General features: G+C 47.6%; 1 protein-coding gene across 2 annotated transcripts in view; it reads right to left on the reverse strand.

Annotated features, from left to right (window-relative positions):
- The window catches only part of FREM3 (FRAS1 related extracellular matrix 3), a 345,523-nt gene that overhangs the window by 62,837 nt on the left and 266,673 nt on the right, over window positions 1-16,013 (reverse strand). For both annotated transcript variants that reach the window (XM_029599602.1, XM_029599686.1), the window contains exon 15: window positions 14,102-14,233. In XM_029599602.1, the coding sequence (XP_029455462.1) occupies window positions 14,102-14,233 (132 nt within the window). The remainder of the gene's footprint in view (window positions 1-14,101; window positions 14,234-16,013) is intronic.

The raw sequence follows: 16,013 nt of genomic DNA on the forward strand, positions 1-16,013 counted from the left end.
GGTTGACCCTGTTCGCCACCCTCTAATGACAGCCCTGACACTGAGCATATAAAGGATCTACATACACTATAAATACAGGCTGTAAAATATTAGTGAAACACATGTAGCCCTGGACTGTACTTTGACCAGTCCTTCAACCAGGTAACTAACTGCATAGTCCAGCACATTCCTCAGGTTGCAAGATTCTTCCAGGTTATTGGAGAGAGAGTGGATCTAACAGAACTCTCTCCTGGCTATTATAGGGGAAGGAGCAGTGTTCTCCCTGGGAGGAAAGAAAGTGAGGATGTAAAAGTAAATACTTTCTTCTGGAGTAGACAAGTACAGTGGGAAATGGTTTCCATCTATGAGTGTGGACAGTGACTTGTTTATGCTTTCATAATGCAGTACATCAGCAGCGGCAGAGAGACATCAGAGGCTGCCATGTGGATTGAAGTCATTTAAGTGTAAACAAGCCTCAATTGGGGGGGGGGGGGGGGGGGGGGTGCGCAATCCCAACTGCTCCCCTCCCACCCTGCCTCATTGCTTCAGGGGCTTTTGTTGCAATGCTGAGGGGAAGACGGCTCTGCTGCCTCTGCCCTGTTCTTGTGATACCAACCGCAGAGGATCCGGCCCTTTAAGGACTGCAATGGATGCAGACCCAACATGGAATGGCTATGCCAAAGGACATGCCCCTTTGTATGCCTCTTCATGAGCACCAATAATTGGCAGGCCGCCCAGTGCTCTCAATCAAACTGCATCCTGAACCAGTGGGCCATGTTCTTGATAATCAGGTTCAAAGAACAGTCTTGAATAACCTTTGTCCATCATTCCACCAACTAGCATACGGGGTAACTTGGGAGTCTATATTTTCACCCAAAGACTATGCACCACACTACCTCAAAAAAACATCCCATCCTCCTGCCCTTTCTGCTCACTACTGCAATGCCATCTAGTTGTGTCAGCCTCCAAGGAAATATGCCTTGTAAGAACCAGAAAGAAGACCTTCTCAGGATCAACCCCAGCCAAAATGGAATTCTCTACCACATCTCCTACTCTTCAGGAAGCTATTAAAATTTGGAGCAGCTTTCTGCCTCTCACTATGACTTGTGTTCCCTGATAGTGAATGTAATCACAAAACACCGTCTTAGTAGAAGCTACTCCAGACCATTTGATACATAGTTACCAACAGTTATCTCTGTCGGTCATTGAAGCTACTTTCCTTTTATTATATATTTATTTGTAAATCTCCTTTATTTAGTATTCCCAAATTTCCTTACCTTGATGTAATCTGATATACTGATTATTTCCGCCCCTTTCTATTTGTTTGAAATGCTAGACTTGATAACACTGACCTGCTGTAACACTGAACCTTTTCATTTTACCAATCTGGGACATTATGATTGCAAACTCTGATCTTGTGATTTTTATTTACCTGAAATGGTAAAATTGTTAACATTGATCTGCTGTACCACTGTAACTTTTATTTTATTCATGACGTTAATTAATGCGAACATTGATCTGTTGTAAACCTATTTTAAGCTCTTGAGTTGAAAAAGCATGAAATAAATAAACGATGATAATGATGATTTAGGAATCAAGAAGGGATCTGACATGGGAAAAGCTCTTCCATCTCAGCATGGATCTGCACCTCCTGTGAGAGAGAGCATAGGATCCTAGGATATTCCAGTAGTGGGCCGACGACTCCAACTTGTATGAAGTAACTGAGAGGGTAGGAGTTTTTCACCTGCAGGGTGAAACTTACTGACTTGCTTAACACTGGCAATGCTGATGATGTGGAGACCATAAAGAATGGTATTCCAGTGCCTTAAAAGATTTAAGGGAGGATGCATCTTAAGAGAGAATTTTTTTAAACAGCTTGCCTAGGTGCCAGGTCTGCAGATACTTTGCATTTATGGACTTTGCATAAATTTTAAAAGGGAAAATATGAGCATACGTTCCCTTTGAAAAGTGTCCACAGGTTCAACTGGCCTGCTTTTTTTTTTTGTGCAGGTTAAATCTGGCTGGGAGATAGCATGAGTACATTTGAAAATTTAGTGTACTCGTGTTATTCCTTAATCCCACCCAAAAGCAGGCTTCCCGGAACACCTCCACTTAATCTGGCTAAAAGTATTCACGCCATGGAAGCCTGCATGTACTTCAGCTGGGTTACAGGAGGGCAATTTTCAGACAGCCCTTGCACCCAGGTAAATGGTTTTTGAAAACTGTCCTCTATATTTGATTAATGCTTGCTTTTACACATTGAAAACGAGTCACTCTGGACAATCTGCCTCTCTACAGCAGAGGTGCAGGGAAAGATGAAAGAATTACTGTTGATTGCTATGATTTGGACTCTGTAATTTGTTGTTGCAAAAGTCTTTCTTAAAGCAGAGTTCTTGGAAAAAATGACCACCCGTGTGGATAAAGCAATTAATGTTACGTGGAGACTGGACAGTCCACCAGAAAGCTACAACCGAGAGGCTTTGAATCCTTGAACTTAACTGTTATGTAAAAATAGCAGGCCCTCAAACTCACCCACAGAAAGCGAAGTTGCCACATCTGCCACACAGGTGGGGGGGTGACATCATCCGATGGCATCAAAACAGGAAAACGCTCTGAGACTCAGAAAATCTGGGGAGGCTTTCTGGGCAGGCGCAGTTATTCCCGTGTAGCTGTTGCTATGAACGTCTCCTCAGTCTTTTTAGCAAGCTAATCTTCAACTCTTAGGGGAAGATGGTGGAGCTGTGTGACTGATTTGCCTGCTGGCTTCAGAGACCACCTATTTACAGCTAAAAGCCCCCTTTTCTCTGTAGCCCAGCAGGTCCATAGTAAGCCACACAAGTGGGGAATTAAGTTCCAATATAAGCAGCCGTAAAACATGCAACTCATACGATGAGGAGAAAGGAGGAAGAGTTGAAGGAATGAACTACATAAATATAACCTTTCAGAACTGCTTGGCCAAAATTGCTATTTTGACGTGATTCATTTCCTAGGCAGTAATGTACAGTGAAGGAGTGGACAGAAGACCAGGCGGCAGCTTTGCAAATATTTTCCATGCCCTGGGGGTTTGGGTTCTGGTGCCTTCCACTATGTCACTTATTTGGGAGCCCCACTAACTGTTATTAAGGCTCTACAATTGCTACAGAATGCTGCTGCCCGATTAATCTCGGGTCCTAGTGTAAGCCATATTTCACCGGTCCTTTGCAATCCTCATTGGCTCCCTGTGCAATGGCGCATTAAATTTAAGACTGCTGTGCTTGTACATAAGCTGTTGGCTTTGGATTCACTGCCATGGACCAATGCTCTGTTTTAAATTTACAACCCTGGCAGAGTGTTGCGCTCAGCTCAATTGTACCTGTTGGACATAATATCTATGCTTGAACAAAATAGAAGAAATTCCACACGCAACAAGCAAATGAGTGAATTCAAATATCGCAAAAAAAACCCCACCAAAGTGCTCTCACTCAAATAAGTTCTTTTGATTAATGTATATTATAAATATCTATCACTAGATTAAGAATAATCTACTCCAAAAAAGGAGGAAAAGACCTCAGAATAATTGCAAGCTCAAGTCAGTTTTAAAAGCTTGCTCTATTTGTGTTGCACTGGAGGTGGACCCTTGGCCCAAAGTGGGGTTGACGCTACCCACAGGGCAAGCCCTAAGGGTCCCCCCCGTCAGGAGGCAGAGTTGGCTGAGTGACGGAGGCTTACTGGAGCTTTGTCAATACCAGCCCACGTTCCCCGCAGGTTGAGCCCTTGGGTGCCGGGGCCAGCTGGTCTTAGGCAGGCTTCCGTCAGATGACTCCCAGTAGATGAGGTGGTAATCAGCCAGGGACCAGCAGAGGTAATAGGAAGGCCAAAGCAGGTCCAGATGAGGCAGGGATCCAGAGACCCGAGCGCCAAAGGGGAACCAGAGGTGAAGATGGTAGCGCCCGAGTAATAGTAGGCCGGAGCCTGAAAGGCCAAGAACAGTGAGATACCAGTAGATGTAGTAGAGAGCAGGCTGGCATCACGGCAGATGTGGAAGGCGGTCAAACGAGCAGAGGTCAAAACCAGAAGTCAGTCCAAGCGTGGTCAAAGCGTAGCAAGGGTCAAAGCCAAGCGTGATCCAGATGTAGCGAGGGTCAATGCCAAGGCAAGAAACCAGTGGCTGGGCCCTGCCTTATATACCAGGGCCCAGTGACATCATCATCCGGGGCCGCGGGTTGGATTCCCATCACGGCCCCTTTAAAACCTGGCAAGGCACGTGTGCCTAGAGGGTGGCGTGGTGCTAGACGGTGGCGTCTCCCCATGGCACACTTGGGGAGACCTGCCGGTAGATAGAGGGGTCCACAGTGGAGCCAGGGACGGCAGAGGAGGCTTGGGAGCATAGGCGGCTGCCCATAGCCACGAGGGAGAACAAACCAGGACTAGAAGCCGGGCACAAGGGTAAGTGGGCCTAGACACGGGATACACAACAGTACCCTCTCTTTACGCCCTGCTGGAGGCCTGGATTTGCACGGATGGGCACAATCGAATCGGAGGAGGAGCCCCTTGTCCAGAATATTACTTGCAGGCTCCCATGAATTTTCCTCAGGGCCATAGCCCTCCCACGAGAGAAGATACTCCCAGCGGATCGGCAAAGGTGATGGCGTTCGCCATGTTTCTCCTAAGGTCCTCCTAGGGTGCGCGCGTGCACGCACCCATGTCTTTTTTCACGTCATGGCGGGAACCTCGGGGGCATCCCCTCTGAGTGATGTCAGCACATCCTTGTATTTAGCCTGCCCTTTGTTTGCTAACAAACTGAGTTAGCAAGGATTGGAATTGCTCCGGTCTAAGCTGCTCTGCAGCTTCCCAGCAGCCGCTGGAAGCTCTCTCTCTGCCCTTCGGGGTAATTCATCGCTAACCTGGGTAACCGCTCCTCGGGGGCCCATCTTCTCTCTTTCAGGTACCTATCTGGGAAACCGGGTACTCGCTCCTCGAGGGCCTGCGCTCCCTACACTGGTGCCTGCAACTGCTTCACTTCTGCCTCCAGGATCTCCATCAATACAGCTAACTACTCAGTGAGTACTAATTCTCTCAGTCTGTTCCACCTTCAACTTCAGCGCTTGGAGTCTACATCCGGGTCCTGCCTCTGCTACCCTGTGCTGCCTTTCATCTGATCAAGAGTGGGACTGGTCTCCTCTGCCGAGGAACCCGGACTGCTTCTACTGGGTTGCCTTACTGCTGTCCACCCCAGGCAGTACCATCAAGCTGTATAATAAATACAAATTCTCTGTGTCTGCGTGTATAGAGTCCAGCCTAGTACTGCGGTTCCTCACGGGGCTCCTCCCGTGGGAGTGGCCATTTCCGCAGTAACCAAGAATCCACTTCAACACCTCAAAACATTAACATCCACTGCTTACCTTTTTCCACTGTTAAAACAGACCATTTAATCCCACTCTGTTTCCTGTCTTTTAACAAGTTTGCAATCCAAAAAAAGGACATCTCCTCCTATTCCATGACTTTTTAGTTTTCTTAAAAGCTGCTTATGAAGAATTTTGTTAAACGTCTTCTGAAAATCCAAATACACCATGTCTACCAATTCATCTTTATCCACATGCTTATTCACTCCTTCAAAAAAATGTAGCAGATTTTTCAAGGCAAGACCTCCCTTTGATAAATCCATACTGGCTGTGTCCCATTAAATCATGTCTATCTATATGTTCTGTGATTTTATTGTTTATAATAATTTCCACGATTTTTCCTGGCACTAAAATCAGGTTCACCAGTCTATAGTTTCCAGGATCACCTCTGCAGCCCTTTTTAAATTTCAGGGTTACATTAGTCACCTTCCCGTCTTCAGGTACAATGGATAATTTTAATAATAGGTTACAAAATACTGGTAACAGGTCTGAAATTTCATTTTTGAGTTCTTTCAGAACCCTGGGATGTATACTATCCGGTTCAGCTGATTTGCTACTCTTCAGTTTGTCAATCTGGCTTACTGCATCTTCAAGGTGCACCATGATTTGGGTCAGGTCATCTGAACTATCACCCTTGAAAACCGTCTCCACAATGGGTATCTCCCCAACAACCTACCCAGTAAACACTGAAGCAAAGAATTTGTTTAGTCTTTCCGCGATGGCCTTATCTTATTTATTTATTTAGTGTTTTTCTATACCGGCATTCATGATAATATCTCATCATGCTGGTTTACAATTAACAAGGGGTGTAAGTGAACTTGAAACTGGAACAAGTGAAAAGAAACCATGAAGTTACAATAAAACAAGGCTATTCAAACTGGGGGAAGTGTCCCTAAGTGTCCTTTTAACCACTTGATCGTCTATCTTCACTCTGCATCCAATCAACTCCCTCGCAGGTTTCTTGCTTTGGAAATATTTTAAAAAGTTTTTCTTATTAGTTTTTGCTGCTACGGCCAACTTCTTTTCAAATTCTCTCTTAGCCTGTCTTATCAATGTTTTACATTTAATTTGCCAATACTTATGCTAAATTAGATTTCTAATGAGGTTTTTGAACATTTTTATTTATGGATTCATTTGTTATAGGAAGGCAGACCTCTTTGGATCTATGGATCTGCTGGACAGCAAACCAATGTATGGGCTATTTTTAATGGTTTGTCTTTTTATGTGTGTAATTGTGTTTTGTCACCTAGAGTGAGTTAGGTGTCAAATGTAAATGTAATAATAATAAATAATAATAATTCTATGGATGCAGAGTGAAGATAGGCTAAGGAAGCAGTGGTATCCCTGATTTAATGGGCTTTCACTTTACTTTGTTTTCATGATTAAGTATAACAGTGTTGAATTTGTGGACCCTTGAGCCGGCTAGAGGAAGAAGTTGAATTGCTGAGGGAAGGCCCTCAATGACTCATAGCCGGGAGGCGGATCTGGGCCAGGAGACCAAGAGATGTCTGAAGAACTGTCCGAGTCGAGACAGGCGGCGGTGAAGAGGATCCAGGAGAAGTCTAGATGTCGAGGCAAAACATGGATCAAAACATGGAGACAGACCAACAGTCAGGGCAGGCAGCAGACAGCAGAAACCAGAGACAAGCCAGGGATCGAGACGAGCAGCGAAGCAGGATTACCAGAGGACGTACCGAAGTCAGGAGCCAGGAAAACCAGCCAAGGGGAAGCAGGAACAGGAGCAGGCGAGGACGGAGCTGGAAACAGGAACAGGCTGGAACGGAGCCGGAGTCAGGAACAAGCTGGATCAGGAATCAGGAAAAAGCTGGAACAGGAATCAGGAACAAGCAACTCACTTCTCAGAAGAGACGACCCGTTGCAAGGCAAAGAGTAGGGCTGATAGCAGGATTTAAATCTCTGAAGACATCTGACGTCATCCCTGAAGGCGGAGCCATCTTTCCTGCGCTGGTCTCTTTAAATTGCAAGCCCGCACCTAGGGAGCAGGACCAGCAGCAGGGAATCAGCGGCATCTCCCTCGTGGAGGGAGCGCCGCGAGAAGGCCCCAGCAAGGCCTGAACGGGCACTGAAGACACCGCAGTCAATCGGAGCAGCTCCGAGGTAGGGAGAGGGACCGGCCATGGACCTCTGCTGCAACAGTATCCCCCCTCCTACGTCCCCTCCACGTGGGTTTTGGCTTTGCAGGATGATCGAGATGGAACTGGCGGAGAAGAGTCTTGTCCAGAATGTTGGAGGTGGGTTCCCAAGTATTTTCCTCAGGACCACAACCCTCCCAGGAGAGAAGATACTACCATCTCCTATGGTGGAAGTGCACATCTAGGACATCTTTTACTTGGTAAATGGTCTCCTCTTCTGCCTCAGGCTTGGTGGGTTCAGGAGGCCTGTTGTGGAAGACTGACAAGACCAAAGGCTTGAGTAAAGACACATGGAAAAAGTTGTGAATCTTTAGGTGGACAGGAGACGTAAGTGATAAGAAATAGTACCTACTCGTTGTGTAACCACAAAATGTACTTAGGAGCCAGGCGCATGGAGGGAATCCGCAACCGAATGTTTTTGCTACTTAACCAGACTTTGCTTCCAGGAGAGAATACAGGAGCAGGACGGCGATGTTTGTCCTCATATATTTTGGTGGAAGTGGCTGCTAACTGTAACTTTGACTGAGTGGAACCCCAAAGATCTCGCTGTTGTTGAGCCGTAAGTTGCACTGCTGGAGAAGGTATGGTCAGAGGCAGAGGTAAGGGAGGTTTGAGTTGCTTCCCGTAGACCAATTGGAAAGGAGACAGACCAGTAGCTGATTGACAGTGGTGGTTATAAGAGAATTCTGCCCATGGTAGCAAGGCCACCCAGTCATTCTATTTGTCTCCTACAAAGGCTCGGAGGAAAGTTTTCAAAGTCCGATTAGTGCGTTCTGCTTGACCGTTGCCTTGTGGGTGGAAGGCGGACGTAAAATCCAGCTGGACCCCAAACTTCTTGCAGAGTGCTTTCCAATACTTGGCAGTAAACTGTGAACCCCGGTCAGAAGTGATATGAAGCGGAAGTCCATGTATACTAAATATATGTTTGGAAAAAGTTGTGCTAGTTCTAGTGCAGTCGGTAGTTTCGGTAGAGGCAAAAAGTGAGCCATTTTGGAGAATCTGTCAACTGTAACTCATATCATGGTTTTCCCCTCTGACAGTGGAAGATCTACTATAAAATCAGTAGAAAGATGAGTCCATGGCTCTGTTGGAATGGGTAGTGGTTGTAGGAGACCCCATGGACAGCCAGGCAAGGGCTTCTGCCTAGCACAGGTAAACATATATATAGAAATGACGGCAGAAGAAGACCAAACGGCCCATCCAGTCTGCCCAGCAAGCTTCACACACTTTCTCTCATACTTATCTGTTTCTCTTAGCTCTTGGTTCTATTTCCCTTCCACCCCCACCATTAATGTAGAAAGCAGTGATGGAGCTGCATCCAAGTGAAATATCTAGCTTGATAAGTTAGGGGTAGTAGGGGTAGTAACCGCCGCAATAAGCAAGCTACACCCATGCTTATTTGTTTTACTCAGACTATGTTATACAGCCCTTATTGGTTGTTATACAGCCCTTATTGGTTGTTTTTCTTGGAACTGACATACAGCTGAACATCTTTCTTGACTTGAGGCCATCAGTAGTAGTTAAGAGTTCCAAAGTTCGAGCTTGACCAGGATGTCCTGCAGTCAGAGAATCATGGGCCCATGAGAGGACCTTCTTCCATAGACGAATAGGAACCACAGTCCTCTCCATTGGTACCACACCTGAAGCGGCAATGAGGACTTTGGCTGGATCTAAGATGTATTCAGGAGGATTAGGCGCGTCCTCAGTCTCTGTGGTACAGGACAGGGCATCTGCCCGGATATTTTTAGAAGCAGGTCTGTAGCGGAAAGAGAAGTTGAACCGGCTGAAGAATAAAGACCATCAGGCTTGTCTTCAGCTGAGGCGTTGAGCCCGACACAAGAATTCCAGGTTCTTGTGATCTCTGTAAACTATGGGACTTTGGTTCCCGTCTTCGGCTGAAGAACTTGTGAACCCGGGCGTTAAACCCGGTTGCCAGAAGATCCATGGCTGGTGTCCTCCTGTGGTTTACTATCTGCTGGAAGGCTGTTGTCGACAGTATCCATTCCCCTGGATCCAGACTCTCCCTGCTGAGGTAGTCTGCTTTGACGCTGTCTTTTCCCACAATGTGGGTGGCTGATATCCCTTGTAGGTTTGATTCTGCCCACGTCATTAGGGGTTCTATTTCCAGGGACACCTGCTGGCTCCTGGTTCCCCCCTGGCAGTTGATGTAGGCCACTGTTGTAGTGTTGTCCGACATGACTCTGACTGATTTGCCCAGGAGTCTGTAGCTGAACCGTAGGTAGGCTAGTCTGACTGCTCGGGCTTCCAGTCGGTTTATGTTCCTTGCCGACTCTTCTTTGTTCCATTGCCCTTGAGCCGTTAGCTCCTGGCAGTGGGCTCCCCATCCCCGCAGGCTTGCGTCTGTGGTGAGCAAGGTCCATTCCGGTGGGGATAGGCTTGTTCTCTCGCTCAGGTGGTTTTCTTGTAGCCACCATTGTGGTTGGTTCTGAACCTTCGCCGGTAACCAGAAGGGGGCGAAGTAGTTTTGAGACATCGGGTTCCATCGAGACAGTAGGGAGTGTTGTAGGGGCTGCATGTGGACCCTTGCCCATGGGACGACTTCTATGGTTGATGTCATGAGTCGAGGACTTGGAAATAGTCCCATGCCGTGGGGAGAGTGGAATTCAACAATGCTCGTAGTTGTTCCATCAACCTCCTTCTCCTTGTAGGGGAAGGGTGACTTTGTTCCCTTTGGTGTCGAACCAGACTCCCAGGTATTCCAGGCATTGGGAGGGCTGCAGGTGGCTCTTGGGTGTGTTGATGACCCACCCGACGTTCTGCAGTAGTTCCTTGACTCTGGTGGTTGCCTCCTGGTTTTCTTCTGGAGACTTTGCTCTGATCAGCCAATCGTCCAGGTAGGATGCACGAGGATTTCCTCTTTCCTCAGTGCTGCCGCTACTACCACCATGATCTTGGTGAATATTCAGGGAGCCGTAGCCAGCCTGAATGGTAGGGCCTGGAACTGGTAGTGATGGCCCAATATCGCGAAGCGTAGGAAACGCTGGTGGGTGCGATGGATCGGTATGTGGAGATAGGCTTCTGACAGATCCAGGGAGGTCAGGAATTCTCCCAGTTGTACAGCCTTTATGACCACACGCAGGGTTTCCATGGGGAAGCAGGGTACCTTCAGGTAGTGACTGAAGGTCTTGAGGTCCAGTATGGGCCGAAATGTTTCCTCTTCCTTGGGCACGATGAAGTAGATGGAATAGTGCCCTGAATTTTGTTGGTGCGGAGGCACCGGTGTTATTGCCTTTAGGGCGAGTAGTTTTATTAGTGTGGTTTCCACTGCCTTCCTCTTGGAGGGGTCATGGCACAGAGAAATCACAAACTTGTCCGGAGAGATGGTGAGGAAGTCCAGGTAGTATCCCTCTCGAATGATGGATAGGACCCAATTGTCTGACGTTATCTCGACCCGACTTTGGTAGAAAAGGGCAAGCCTGCCCCCTATGATCTCTTCCTGTAGATGGGTCTGCTGATTCTCATTGTGTGCTGCAGCTGGGGCCTGGTCCTGAGCCGGCTCCTCTTTTGTTGTGTCTGTTCCGAAAGGACTGCCCCTTGCTGGCGGGGTGGGGGGCTTGGTAAATGTTTTTGTATGGTCTATAATGCTGGGATCCTCTGCCCTTGGGTGCCCGGGGAGAGGGGCGTTGGATCTTCTTGTTCCTGTCCTCCAGTAGACAGGGTACTGGGGACTCGCCCCATTTGTCGGCTGGTTTATCCAGGTTGCTTCCGAAGAGAAGTGATCCTCTAAAGGGCATTCTCGTGAGTTTCGTCTTAGAGGACGCATCAGCTGACCAGCTTCAGAGCCAGAGCTGTCTTCTGGCTGCCACTATGGACGAGAGGCTCCTGGCTGAGGTGCGCATCAGGTCTGAGGTCGCATCCATGAAGAATGATATTGCCGGGTCTAATGCCTCGATTGGCGTGGTTTCGTCCCTGGCCATCGCCAGGCAGGCGTGTGATACCATGGCGCAGCAAGCAGCGATCTGTAGGGTCATAGCTGATACATCGTAAGACTGCTTGAGGATGGATTCCTGCCGTCTGTCATTGGCATCCTTGAGGGAAGATCCACCCTCGACTGGTATGGTGGTGCGCTTTGTGGTGGCGCAGACCAAGGCATCAACCTTGGGAAACCTCAGGAGTTCCTATGTCGTGGGGTCCAAGGGGTAGAGAGCTTCTAGGCTTGACCCCCCTTGAAGGTGGCCTCTGGGGCGTCCCATTCCAGGTCGATCAGTTGTACGGCCTGTAGCGTAGGGAAATGGAGTGAGGTTTGGCGAAGCCTGGCCAGGAAGGGGCTTGCCTTGAACTCTGCTGTGTTGCATGTGTCCGGAATGGCCAATGCCTTCAGACTCGTGGATACGAGATCTGATAATTCGTCTTTTGGGAAGAAGCGCTTCATGGTGCGATGCGGTTCTGTTCCTGGAGGGAGTTCCCCTTCTTCCAGGGGTTCTGGTTCCTCCTCCGAATTATCTATGTCCCCTAAGGGGAGGTATTTGTCCAGGGGCGGCTCATCTGGTGGAGGCCGGGAGGGCCCTGGGAGGCTCTGGGTCACTGCGGGGGTTGTGGTTGTGCCGCTGGTGGTCCTGTCTATGCGTGGATGTAGGATTGTAGTTCCGCAAAGAATCCCACCCAATTAAAGTTGCCTGAGACCGCATTGGGTCCGGCAGCGCTCCCTGAGGGCTCCCACTGAGGGGGAATAGAGATGTCCGGGATAGTCTCGCTTGTAGATCCGGAGTCCTCTACAGGCTGAGGGGGACTTGTCTCGGCTCCCCCTGAGCTTTTTCACACAACAGGCACAGGGCGGATGTCACCTCCAGCTGTGCCGCTCTCAAGTGGCATGCCGGGCAGAGGGCTTGGCCTTTAGCTATCTTGGACAGCAGTGCCATGATTTGCGCGTGTATCTTGCGCGTGCCAAGAGGCCTGGTTAAGCATTCCGGGTGCGCCTATGTTTTGCGCCTAGGAACGGAAGATGCGCAAGTGGCTGTGCGCACGGGCCTAGTTGTGCACTCAGTCCCCTTTATGTGTGTCGCTGTGCGCCTGGCGTATATGCGCGCGGCGCTGTGCGCACAAGTATTTTATGCACCCGGCTCGCTGCTGTGCGCACGGCTCAGTTGTGCGGACAAGCGGCGACTAAGGGGGGGAAATGGTGCCAGCGACCACACGGACAAGATGGCAACCCCCCCCCCCTCCCTGGGAGGGTCTCCACGTGGGAGGACCCTCGAGCCAGATTGAGGTCTAGCCCGGACGGGGCTGCTCAACCTGATTAGACAGTCGTCGGAGGGGCGATCTGTGTGGTTATCCGAGCCTCGGAGACTAGAGACTTAGAGAAAGGTTTTCTACCTTACCTTGCTCGGCGCTTCCTGGTCTCTTGCCGGGTGGTTCTCCGGCTGCAGGGGGAGAGAGGAATACCTTCACCGCCACGCTCAGTCTTGCACCTGCTGCCTCTCAGCCGCTCCCTTTTCAGGGGGCTAAGTCCATGCCGGGTCGGCGATTGGACCGAGACTGCCTCTCAGCCGCTTCCTTCACCGGTACTAAGTCCACATCAGGACCGAGGCTTACCTCTGAGGGATCTCGGAAATCACCTCAGAAATTCTCGACTGGGGAAGGGACCCTTAGGTATCACCGCAGGAGAGCGGGACTCATCTGCAGGTAAGATTCTTTCTTTCTTTCTTCTTTGAATTTGGAGTTTGGTTTTCTAACGCTGTGCAAGCGTGTGTGAAGTCCCGAACTGCTATGGACACAGAAAAAACTGAAGAACAGAGCCTTGTGCACGGGTATATATAGTGCTGACATCAGACTGAAATCTGACTCTGCTTCCAACTGCTATCAGGAGCACACTATACCCACTGGTCCTGAGTCCATCTGCTATACGCTAGGAAAATAGAGGCTGTTGTGCACACATTAAAAGTAAAAACAATTTCCAAAAAATATTTAGATGAAATTAACAAATTTTATTGCCACATGTTGCATTATAAGAATATATTAAAGATAAGTTTTATAATTAAACATAGGATAGAGGTGGTGAGTTAATGATTAAAGAACGGATTGTCTGCGACTCCAGGGTGGGGACACTAAGTACTGATATGAAACCATCACCCCTTCCTTCAAATAATTTATTGTTGGTTAAAAATCTCATTGTTGGTGGGAAATTATAATTGGCAATTATGGCAATAACATTTGCGACACAGGTAACTTTCACTAGGTTAAATATTTTTATATTGAAGGTATGCTGGAACCTGGTGTAGTGATCGGGTTGAAAGAAAGTAATTGCTCAATATTTTTAAGACATTTCTAAAGAGCAGCTTGACGAATTGCAATTATACTAACCCCAAAGTATAATTCTGATCAGTACCTAGGGTGTGTCACCACATGCTGGGAGCACGTTTGAATTACTGTACCGTCCACAATGGTTTTAATAAACATACCTGAACACCCAGGGATTTCACTTTATGAAAGCATATAATCTCAGTTTTGTATTTTGACCCCACACAGCTACCACAGTACTAACAGAATCCCTATGCCTAGTCTTAAATGTTATTTCAGAAACTGTAGAACTTAACGTCTAACACCTGCATGAGGCTATATGCTGCTTACCATCCATGTGAGGCATTATTACTAACAGCTTGACCATATTGGGGTAATCAGGGTCATCAGGACCTGTGTAGCGAATTTTGGCAGAGAACGGTTCTGCACCAACTGTCCCTGGGATGCGAGGCTGACACAGTCCTAGGGGAGAAAATCAAGGATTGTTAGCCCATGCCAAAGAGCCATGCTGTTCTTCAGCTAGCAAGAGGAGCTTACAGGCTATTATAAGATGCAGGCGACAATATCTTTCAAGCTGCAGAAGCAAACATATATGTTCTGAGCTCCTGCTGCGTGGATGCTGAGGACAGTGCTAGAAAATCCAGTTAAAATGAGGAGTGCAGATGCCCATATTTTTCTGAACTTTGACCTCAACACTCTAATCAGAATGCCCTTTCTAACATCACAGAAAAAGTATGAACAGGGCAGGAGCACATGTGGGGTGTTCGTCGTTGGCTTAGCAGTGGCTTTTGAAATGACTCTGCTGCCATTCTGTAACTTTCATGCAGTACAGATGCCAAATATAAGATCCCAGCCTCCTAACATGGCAGTGGCTGCATATATGTATCTTAAAGCCAAAGTATTGCCACTTAATCTTTCTTTGAGTTCTGACACCAATAATATGGCTTTTGTATTTACAATTCAAAACTGCATTCTTCTTCATGTACGGAATTTTCAGTAATTCTTTTTTTTTTTGTAAATTATGATTTTATTAGTCTTATATCAAGCAAAACATTACAGAACCACAACACAACACCATAACAGATACAGGCAATAAACAGCAGTCAAAGCCCTAAAAGCAGATAAATATTAGGATCATGGTACCAAATCTTACAAAGCATGACATTATGAGGATATACAAACATACAGTATCCGTATAGTAATGCAAACAAGATGTAAGCATAAAAATGTGATTGAGCCTATTATAGTGCTGGTACTGCTTATTAAACATATCGTAAACAAGCCGACGGCTGAGTAGGTACCAGCAATGAATCCAGTGATTCTACATATCAGAACCGTCCCGATCTTCCCTTCCCCCCCGAAACCCCCCCCCCTCCCTAGTCTCTCAGCTTCTAGCAAATAATCATCTCCTCCCTCTGCTCCTATGAGAGCAGGACCAACGCAACTCAAGAGCAGTAACACAAAATATAAAAGAGCAATAGTAGTGTAGGATTGCAACAGGTGAAGCAATTAATCAACCAGTGTGGGAGTGTCAGTGATGTACCTCATAGATTTGAAGCAGTGAGGGCTACTTCTTGTGTACCCAATGAAATGCAATATCCTCCCGCCATAGAGAGCTCACACAGAAGCTCCGGCGTTATCCGCAATACTACTCCCCCCAGATTGTGGTGCCGTGTGCCTCCCTGAAAGGTATGGTTCCCATATTCTTTGGAATTTGGGCAATTGGTCATTGCGAATAGCTGTGAGGTGGTTCAGATGATATACTTTATCTAGCCTGGTTAGTACATCACTCAGGGTCGGCATCTCAGCTTTCTTCCACCAGAAGGCTATCTCGCACCTGGTGGCTAAGATCACCTGAGCAACTAACAGTCTTTGACAAAGCGTGCCCCCAGCCAAGACATCCTGCAACAGACAGGTGCGGGACGTTAAGACCACTGATATCTTTAAAGTATGCTGAATGTAGTTCTGAACCCCCTGCCATGTATGTTTCGCTGCAGGGCAATCCCACCACATGTGCAGGTAGGTACCAACCATACCACATTGTCGCCAACACTTGTCATCTGATCGAATGGACATCTGATACAACCTATCAGGGGTGAGATACCAGCGATATAATACCTTATAACCATTTTCTTTTAGTGATGCCGAGACGGAGCTACGGCCTATACTGAGGTGGCATTTCTCCCAGACTGGGGCCGGTAAAGGGACACCAATATCTCGTTCCCATTTCACCTGATATACT

The sequence above is a fragment of the Rhinatrema bivittatum genome, chromosome 1 (genome assembly GCF_901001135.1).
Source record: "Rhinatrema bivittatum chromosome 1, aRhiBiv1.1, whole genome shotgun sequence".
NCBI classification, from domain to species: Eukaryota; Metazoa; Chordata; class Amphibia; order Gymnophiona; family Rhinatrematidae; genus Rhinatrema; species Rhinatrema bivittatum.